The following is a 10000-nucleotide window of genomic DNA, read 5'->3' as shown; positions in this document are numbered from 1 at the left end:
GATTATGTCTCTTACAGTGGACATGCACCTACGATGACAATTTCAGACCCCTCCATGATTTCTAAGTGGGAGAACTTGCAAAATAGCAGGGTGTTCAAATACTTATTTTCCTCACTGTATATATATATGATGTATGTATATATTGTAGCACCTCGCTGCAGCGGTGGGCTGAATACAGACACAGAACATAACCGTATAACGGTGTCTGTCCTGCTGTTATTGTTCACCTCCAGCCGTGTCTGGTTTCATCACTCCGCCTCCCTGCAATGTGCTTTGGGGCTTTTCACAACAGTGGTGCTGAACTGGCACTGTCCGGTCAGCACCCTGCCAGCGGTTGTGTTTTGGAGCGTTTTCTCCTTTGTTGCAGGGGTCAGCGGCCTGTCATCACACTGCCCCCTCCTCTTCAGCTCCGGACCCACTGTTGGTAGTGCTTCTGCCCAGAGTCTGCATCTTGAAGAAGGCGCATCTGCGTTTCCGTGACTGGCCCAGTGAGTTCTTTCATGATTTCTCCCAGGTGGTGCAGGTGGTTTTAGGGCTTATCATCAGGTGCCAGTGCCACTTTCCAGTATCTTTTGGTCAGATCTAGCGTGAAGATGAATCTGGCCTTCTGCAGATGCTCCACCAGATTGTCTACCACAGAGAGTGGGTAGTTATCAAACTCCAAGGCCTGGTTTAGCTTACGAAAATTGTTGCACAGCATGAGGCTCCCATCCGGCTTTGGCACCACCATGATGGGGCTGGATCAGGAGCTTGCAGATTCCACAATGATTCCAACCCACAGCATTTTGTTTATCTCCTCCTCTACAGCTTGACGATAATTTAAACCTCTCCTATCAATCCAGCACAACCAGACCCCTATAGACTGATCCTCTTTCTTTTACATTTCCATTATTATAAAATGATTATTATTTCAACACCACTGTACAACTGGACTCTGTATGCAGTGCTGTAAAATGAAGGAGTGTTTACTTAAGTGTGTGTGTGTGTGTGTGTGTGTGTGTGTGTGTGTGTGTGTGTGTGTGTGTGTGTGTGTGTAAATGAATGTGTGTGTGTATGTGTTTATGAATGTGTGTGTGTGTGTGTGTGTGTGTGTTGGTGAATGTGTGTGAACACAACACAACACAACACAACACAACACACACACACACACACACACACACACACACACACACACACACAACACACACACACACACACACACACACACACACACACAACACACACACACACACACACACACACACACACACAAAACACATATAGAGAATTGTTATTTAAATTTTATGTTGAAATAACAAAAGTTATTAATACAAATATAATTATTAATTATAAAATGTTAATACAATACTGTATACATAAAATAGCACTTTTAGGGTCTGTTTATCTGTTTATCTGTTTATTGTGGGGAGTTTTGTAACTGGGGATTACTGTAATACACACACACACACACACACACACACACACACACACACACACACACACACACACACACACACCACCTGCCTGATTTTGTGTGGTCATGTGGCCCCTTTTTGCTGCTAAAACAGTCGTGACATGTGGAGCATCAACAGCATGAACTTCAGTAGTTTGAACTACAGTAGCTCGTCTGTTGGATCGGACCACACGGACCAGCCTTCACTCCTCACGAGCATCAATGAGCCTCGGAAATATAATCGAGCCTTTCTAATAAATAAATCCACACACTAACAGGTGCCATGATGAAGAGATAATCAGTGTTACTCACTTCACCACTCAGTTAGAATGTCAATGTTGTGCCTAATGTCTCTCTCTCTCTCTCTCTCTCTCTCTCTCTCTCTCTCTCTCTCTCTCTCTCTCTCTCTCTCTCTCTCTCTCTCTCTCTCTCTCTCTCTTTCTCTTTATTATTCGTTAAACCAAACTCAAAAGCATGAAGACACAATATACTTGTAAACGTTTTAAAGTAATTATGGTGTTTTAAATTATGTAAATCATCAGGACACCAAACGGTACTTTTGACTTTTGCTATGTTTCCACACGGACAGTTAAAGAGGTGATACCGGAGAAACTCTTCGTACGTATGTTTAATGTCTTTGAGGGAAATATTCACTGAGATTCAGGTTTTTTTTTATGTTTGTGAAGAGAGTTGACAGAGACGACAGAGAGCGCCCCCTGTCTGTTTTCTTTATTTTAAAAAAGCACAGGGTTTTGTTGTTATTATGAATGAATACAAATAAAAGTAGACACTGTACAATAAAAAAACAGAGAAATTTACGTTGGTTTCTGTGTTACGAGAAAAAAAATTCTACAAAACTCACCCAGACGGTTAAGAGAGCGGATTTTGGTGTTTAGGACTTTGTGAATAAATGTGTGTTGCGTTGCAGGTTTTAATTTCGCCTATTTATTATTTATTTATTTATATTTTTAATAAATAAATTTGCATTAATGTTTTCAATAAACATAAATTATATAAAATAAAATTATATATATACACAGTGGTCCCCCGGTTATCGAACGGCTCGGACATCGAAACATTCTGGTTAGCGAACGGTTTTCCGAACGACATTTGGGTCCGGTGAACGAACAAAGTTCCAGTTATCGAACGCCACCCACGCTGCCCAACCCAGCGCGAGGGGAAGAAACTGCCCCAGTCTCGCTTCAACCCTCGCGTTTCTTCCTTTCCGGACTCCACACGCTCTCCACGGCTGCGCTTTCTTTGCAAACGCACTCCGGATTACCTTTTGCGTTCGCCTTATGGGATAAAAAATATCCGAACATTTCGGATTTCGAACGGTTTTAAGGGACAAATTAAGTTCGATAACCGGGGGACCACTGTATATAATTATTAAAAAAAAATGAATAATTCATATTTGATTGTAATTCAGTTTCTGATTAAACTAATATTCAGATATATATACTCATATTTATCAAACCAAACAAAGCAAACAGATGAAACAGATAATATACATTTATATTTATATTCGACTTAAACAACAATCAGAACGTGACCTCATTTAAAAACATTTAAATAAATATTAAGTATTATATTCTTTTGGTACAAAAAAGATTATCACTAAAATGCAAATATGACAATAGGACAAAAAGTGATAAATATTTACTAGAAATTAATTAATATACATAATAAATGGCAGCAAATTAATTTACAGTACAAATGATGATGATGAGATTCAGATCCAGAAGTTGAGTTCTGTACTCTCACACAGCACGGCTTTACTGTAGTCCTAAAAGAATAAAAATATACTGTAATTAATTTCAGATATCAGTCATTAATCAGCATATTGGTGTATGTTTCTATTAATGATTTTCCTAATATTGGATGTCAATTGTTTTCAGTCAAACGAATCTAGATTTTAAATGTCCACAGTGTATCATGTGATCTCTCAGCCAATCAGAGCGCACCATTTTTAAATTGTTTTATGGTGGTGTCTTGATGGTGGAGAGGATTGTTTGTTATTAGTTGTTACCTGAGGCGACGGGGACGTTTGCGTCTCCACGGGCGACTCGAAGCCAAAGCTGAAGATTCCATCAGAGTCTTGAGTTTCCATTTTCATTCCGTCTCTTTGATCTGATTCCGCTTGGAGGAATTCGCGTTCTGTCTGGATTGTCACGTGACGTGCTTTGTAGAGTTCCTGATCACGGAAAATGTCGCTGTAAGAATAAGCTCTGTGTTCTTGTTCTTCTTGGGGATTTTCCGTTTGTTCATTTCCTGCAGTCCAGGATCCGTAAAAATCTTCATGAGGATTTTTATTCCTCTGGAGGCAAAAGGCTTTCATTTCTTTTCTGAGATTTCCTTCTTCACAGGAATCTGAGTCAGAGCCAAGGTGAGGACATCTCAGGCCATCATTCTGGCAGGAGGATATTTGGAGGTGGAGCTGAGAGGACAGGTAGGAGATGTAGCGTATGGCGAGTCTCAGCGTCTCGATCTTGGTGAGCGTCTGTCCAGTCGGAGCAACAAACGGTGGAAGGAACGTCCTGAGATAGTGGAGAGATTTGGTCAGATCTCTCATCCGCAGCTTCTCTTTCTCGCTGGCGTTCCGTCTCTGCCTGCTCGGGTTCTTGGAACGCATCCTTCTCGGCTTTGGCCTTCCTTCGCTTGCAGATTCGGGAGATGAGATGTTGTAGATTTCTGAATCCGAGCTAAAAGAGCTGTAGCTGAAGAAAGAAGGAGAAAGATCCATCCTACTTGCTTTCAGAGGGATGAGTGTAGGCTGGAGAGTCGGATTTGGAGGAGGATTTTATACAGCAGGAGGTGTGAAGTGACACCTCCACAGGCGTCTTCTGCCCACTGCTGTCTGTCTGTTGAGGACATTGGGAAAGAAAACGAGCGAGGGAGAGAAAGAGAGCGAGAGAGAGTCCACCTGTTCTGTCTGGACTTTGGATTTGTGAAATATAGAAATAAAATGAATTAAACTGGATTGAGATAAATGTGTTGTGAATGAAAAAAAACCCAGACGATATAATAAAGGATGATGATGTAGATTATTTGAGGCAAATAATAATATAGTGAATGAAACGTGTTTTCTTTGTTGTCTTTAAGCATCTCTACAAAAAATACTTCACAAAAAATTCTTTCACACCTCGAATCGTAATCTCTGATTTCGGCTGCTGTAGCAGTACAAAGCCAAGGGGAGGGGGCGTGGCCTAAAGGCTGGAGGATTCCTCAGTTTGTCTTTTGTTCATTTTTTTTGCAATTTTTAAAAGTTCCACTTTTACCACAATAAATACAACTGGAACTCTTTTAGGAACTCTGGATAACAATTTATTTAAATGATATTAATTTGGATTTGCATAAACCGGTGTAAAGATAAACTGAGTGGAACAGATAGAACCTGGAAATTCTAGTGTAAAGACACAATAAGAAAGAAAATTCTATAATAATATTAATAATAATAATTACATTTAATTAAATTAAATAAATCATAATTTCCATGGCCAGTTCCCCCCAAGACTTTATCTTTTATTAATTAATCTTTTTAAAGTTAGAGTCAGTGTTGAGACAGAGTTGAGTCAGAATTGAGTCAGTGCTGAGACAGAGTTGAGACAGAGTTGAGTCAGAGTTGAGACAGAGTTGAGTCAGTGTTGAGTCAGAGTTGAGTCAGTGCTGAGACAGAGTTGAGTCAGAGTTGAGACAGAGTTAAGACAGAGTTGAGTCAGTGTTGAGACAGAGTTGAGTCAGAGTTGAGACAGAGTTAAGACAGAGTTGAGTCAGTGTTGAGACAGAGTTGAGTCAGTGTTGAGACAGAGTTGAGTCAGAGTTGAGTCAGAATCTATATTTGTCTAATAACATGACAAAAACATAAAAAATGTTAAACCATAAAAAAACAAAAAAAACAAACTACTCACCAGAGATGCAGACTCATAATGTGCAGCGCCCCCCAGAGGCTGTAATCCAGTGGTACGGTTCGTATTCACTGGTCTGGAAGTGGAGAACAAACACTTTCGTGGGCTTAGACACGCTAGCTAGCTTCAGGGTTGGACGACCTCCTCATCATGTCTAGTGTTTCTGGAAAAGTCCGCCCTTGAAAATTTATTTTTAGTATGTCTGAGAACAAATCAATTTCTTTTCCTCCGTCAGTAATTGTGGGCATAAACAAAAAATCTAACTCAGACTTATTAACGTGTGCAGAGCTACACACGTGTTTTACCAGTCGAACTCGGCTGTAACAGTTTCCCTCTGAACAACCAATCAGAGGACGGAACAATGCTGACGCTATTCTGGGCCAGTGATCTGCCCTGTGAGGAGAATCTGAAATCTGATTGGATAAAGAAACAGAGCTGTTGGTAATATTCTTGATGGTAAAAGTCCAGCAGTACTGATTCTGAAGGTACTGAGCAGATTAGATTCACATGGCAGCACATAGAGGCTGAAATCTGATTGGACAAAAAATCTAACATCCACATCCACGTACTGAAGCAGTGCAGCCGAGAGAAACACCACGACATGAAGAGAAGAAACTGATTAATAAATTAATACAATTTCATGGAACAAATATTAGAATTTAAATGTAAATGTAGGTCAGTGGTTCTGAGAGTGTTTAGTCCAGTAGAGAACATTTACTGACCCTCACCACCACCACTGGAGTCTATTGACACTATGGAGTCTGAACACTGCTGAATCTGAACACTATAGAATATAAACACCATGGAATATGAACCTTTTCTTATATATATATATATAGGAGAGAAAATGTAAAAAATTTAGACGTTTTATAAAAAAAAGGACCCAATAAATCCCCCACACACTGTAGTGCACATTAATTATTTTATTTCTTTTTATACTCACGAAATAAATAAATAGATAAAAATAAATGAAAAAAAAAACAAATTGAGAAACAGAGACATTGAAAGGACAAGTCCATTCCAGTCGGAGACAAAAATAAAGACATTTATGGCTTTCCTTTACACAATGACACAGACACGAAGATGACCAAACACACGTTTTTCACACATTTATAAAACACTATTATTATTATTCACACACCAGTTTGTTTACAGCACGTTTATTCCACATCACCGTCTTTCTTTTCGCTTTTCTGCTTTATAAATGTGTTTAGCGATTAAACGCAGAGCTGCAGGAATGGATTCCAAGCCTAAACATGTCTCATTGAATTCTCCCGTTTAGCATGAGGGCGTTCTAACATTCGGGACAAAAGCGTTCCAGAGGAATGACTTACAGAGAAACAGTGAGGTTTTGTAAATATTGACTGGAGTGTATATTATCAAACAAACATGCTAAGACTTTCAGTCAGGTTTAGCGTTAGCGTCTCTGTCCTTTTTTTTCAGATGGACACAATCAGTTTAGGTTTGTACAGTGTCTGAAGTTCGCTTCAGTACGAGCTTCTAGAGCTAATGCTAATGTAGCAAGTAATCAAAGCTCATAGTCTCCAGATTAGCATCATGCAGCCTACATAAGAAATGAACGGTCTAAACCTGATGTAAAGTCCAGACCTGGTGATTTGAGACATTTACAAGCCTTCACGCACTCTGCACTTGATTGTGTATCCGCCCGAGTTTTATTTACAGTGACACAAAGTGCACACGAGAAGCCATTCACACTGTTCACTTGGTTTAACGACGCTGAAATACACACACAGGCATGCAGCTTATCAGCTAGCTGTTAGCACACTTAAAAACCAACGTCCAGTCCAAATCCAGGGTTCATCTTGTTGTTGGTGTTTAGGAGGTTGTGTGAATGGTGTGGTGAGGGTCGAGCTTCACACCATGTTGCTCAAATCACTGTACTAGCCCTGGTTGCTATGGTTTCACTCCTAGCGTCTGGCTAAAGCGATATCAGGATGTTTACATCTTCATCATATCAGCCAGATATATTTTGTGCATTTTGTCCACAAGGTAATTTATCAGCATAGTTTATGTGAGGAACAACATCTGTGAGGGCAAAATACAAAATACACTTCCACAAGTGTACAACCCTATACCTTCCAAACCTTCTAATGTGTGAGCGCTCCAATACTGTAGGTGGTGCTGTTTAAATTTCAGGACGAAAGGATTCAAGTGCGCAAAAACAGCGTTAATTTTCGAGTTATTTTTAGAAATCCAGCAGACGAATAAAAAAAATCACAAAGTCGAGGTCAAGGACAAACACAGTGTCGGACAATCAGCAAACAACATGAAGATGGCAGGAGCAGAGACGTGGAATGTAAATCAAAACCAGAGAATTAAACACAAACACGAGGTGGAGATGGAGAGAGTGAGCAAACAGAGCGTATACTTCACAAAAGAGTCAGTGATTAGACGTCCTTTATATTGGAGTCTATGAAGTCCTTTATATATCCGGCGCCACTGTGTGTATATGTGTCTGTGTGTGTGTGTGTGTGTGTGTGTGTGTGTGTGTGTGTGTGTGTGTGTGTAATTAAAAACCGGTGTGTCTCATTAGAAGCTGGGCGACTGTGTGTGTGTGTGTGTGTGTGTGTGTGTGTATGTGTGTGTGTGTGTGTGTGTGTGTGGTTTGTGTTGGAACTTTAAAACAGGATTATCAACAATCAAAAGATTAAGGACATCTGGAAATTGACCAATAGCAGGAAAAGGGCAGAAACAAGACTCGAGTCAGGACCAATCACAATCCAGCACAGGAAAAAGTGTATTGTCACTCCTCAGAGTCATGGATGTCGTAGAGACTCGTATAGTGATTGTGTTCAAGACAAAGCGATTCAAACCTCACAACATATACGCTACGCTACAATTACATCACACGTCACCTTCAGCCGACCTCTGTCTTTGCACAAAATACAGCGAGGAGATTAGACAACTGCCATGTATTCACCTCTGAAACCCTGACTCCAGAGCGAGTCTCGGGAACAGAAGTAGGAACCGTGTCCAGGTGAGGAACATGACAGGAAAATAATTGTTCTATTGAACAATCACGACAACAACACAAGAGTGGCTCATGTTCTTTACGTTCTTTTTTGTGCAGTTTGTCTACAAGGTCATTTCTTAGCATACTTAATGTGAGTAAAGACTTCTATGAAGGGTAAGTGAAGACAAAATACACTTCCACGAACATGCAAGCTCGCGTACCTTCCATACGCTCTCATGTATGAGCGCTGCAGCACAGGTGGCGATGTTCAAATTTCAGGCAGAAAGGAGGACGCAGGTGGCGTGAAGGTTGTGTGAGCTATTTCAGGAAATCTCCTGAACGTCAGAGGAAGCGTCAGAGAAATCCTGAGATCTCTGCATTTTCATTGGCTCATTAGACGTTCTTCACGTTATTACTCTAATTTTGAGTCTTTGTTAAATTTTCAGAAAACGCTCAAGTACCAACAGAACACATTGGTTCTGGTTTGAAGGACCACATAAACGGTCACCATGACGACAGTGATAGTCCTCATTACGACACAGAAACGAGGTTGGGTCTCAGGTTGATTCTTTTAGTCTCTCTGATTAGTCGTTTATTTAAACGATATAAAAATGCAATAGTTAAACTATTTATTCTGAGGAATAATTGCGGTGCAACCAATCAAATGCGAAGGGTGCTGTAGGCCCCACCCCTGGGATCCTCCCATTCGCCCCTGTTTATCTTATTTTTTATTTTTCAGTGCAGTGAAACAACATCTGAACAAGTTTCTCATTATTAATATTATTTTTGGAATAAGTGAAATTATGATGGTTAGTTTGAGGTGATGATGTTTGACGAGATGTTAGTAATAAATTATGATTTATACCTACAAACCTACACAGATGATCTGGGAGTCGTAAACATGCGTTTTTATTTTTGGTCTCTGGACTTTTTGATAGTAAAGTTGCTAGAAAGAGACATTCTACCAGCCTTTATGTTTGTGTGTGTGTGTGTGTGTGTGTGTGTGTGTGTGTGTGTGTTGGGGGGTATGGGTTCCCATCACAGCAGAACTTTCTCTCTGGTTTCTGGTAGTTTCAGAGCCAGCACTCCCCCACACACCAGCGCACCACAGGACAGGAGGATGGGAACGACTTTAGTGACCCCCACAAACGAGGAGAAGATGGAGCTGCCCAAGATGGCCGCCAGTTTACATGTTGCGTTCAGGACACCGAACGCTGTGGCTCTGTAGAAACAAGACCAAAGGGAAAAAAGTGTAAAAAATAAAAGACGTGAGCAAAGATTTTAAAGATTTAATCCTGGTTGAAAAGTAGAACCTTTAATCTGAATAATAATTTCTTTAAACCACATACACAAAATGGCCGCTGATATTTGAAACACTGCTTGTGTACTTGCTTTGTGTTTGTGTGCTGCAAAAACAATGAAAGTGGAAGTGGAAGTGCAATAGGATACACAATATGTCAAAAGTATTGGGACACCAGTCATATGCCGGTCTTTTATTTATTTATTTATTTTTTCCACTTTCGCCTGTATATTGTGTAAATTTGTGTCCACACCAAATAAACACATTAGTGTTATGTGTCGGTTCTACACATTTACTAAACACTAAAATGAACTGGTGTTCTTGGTATAGTTACTGCTCGAAGTGTAAAAACTTCAGTTCGATGCTGATTGTCTTGTTTAGCTAACCAG

At 40.1% G+C, this 10000-nt stretch overlaps 2 protein-coding genes across 4 annotated transcripts in view; both read right to left on the bottom strand.

Moving 5' to 3' along the window:
- Positions 1-2886: 2886 nt before the first annotated feature.
- On the bottom strand, positions 2887-4426 carry mespbb (mesoderm posterior bb). Its single transcript, XM_083561265.1, has 2 exons — positions 3462-4426; positions 2887-3218 (listed from the first exon to the last, which is right to left on the bottom strand). The coding sequence occupies exons 1-2, from the start codon at positions 4173-4175 to the stop codon at positions 3165-3167; spliced, it is 768 nt and encodes a 255-aa protein (XP_083417391.1). The 5' UTR covers positions 4176-4426; the 3' UTR covers positions 2887-3164.
- Positions 4427-6245: 1819 nt separating this feature from the next.
- Positions 6246-10000, bottom strand: part of sv2bb (synaptic vesicle glycoprotein 2Bb) — a 79949-nt gene continuing 76194 nt past the window's right edge. For all 3 annotated transcript variants that reach the window (XM_083561195.1, XM_083561196.1, XM_083561194.1), the window contains one exon: positions 6246-9533. In XM_083561195.1, coding sequence (XP_083417321.1) covers positions 9350-9533 — 184 coding nt within the window. In that variant the 3' untranslated portion in view covers positions 6246-9349. The remainder of the gene's footprint in view (positions 9534-10000) is intronic.

The sequence above is a fragment of the Silurus aristotelis genome (assembly GCF_946808225.1).
Source record: "Silurus aristotelis genome assembly, chromosome: 14".
Lineage (NCBI taxonomy): Eukaryota > Metazoa > Chordata > Actinopteri > Siluriformes > Siluridae > Silurus > Silurus aristotelis.
This window is presented reverse-complemented; position numbering and strand designations above follow the sequence as displayed.

Excerpts from the sequence above, each read along its gene's own strand:
- mespbb (XM_083561265.1), bottom strand. The coding sequence starts at position 4,175 with ATGGATCTTTCTCCTTCTTTCTTCAGCTACAGCTCTTTTAGCTCGGAT. Across the intron at positions 3,219-3,461 it reads AAACGTCCCCGTCGCCTCAG|GACTACAGTAAAGCCGTGCT; the intron begins GTAACAACTAAT and ends TTATTCTTTTAG.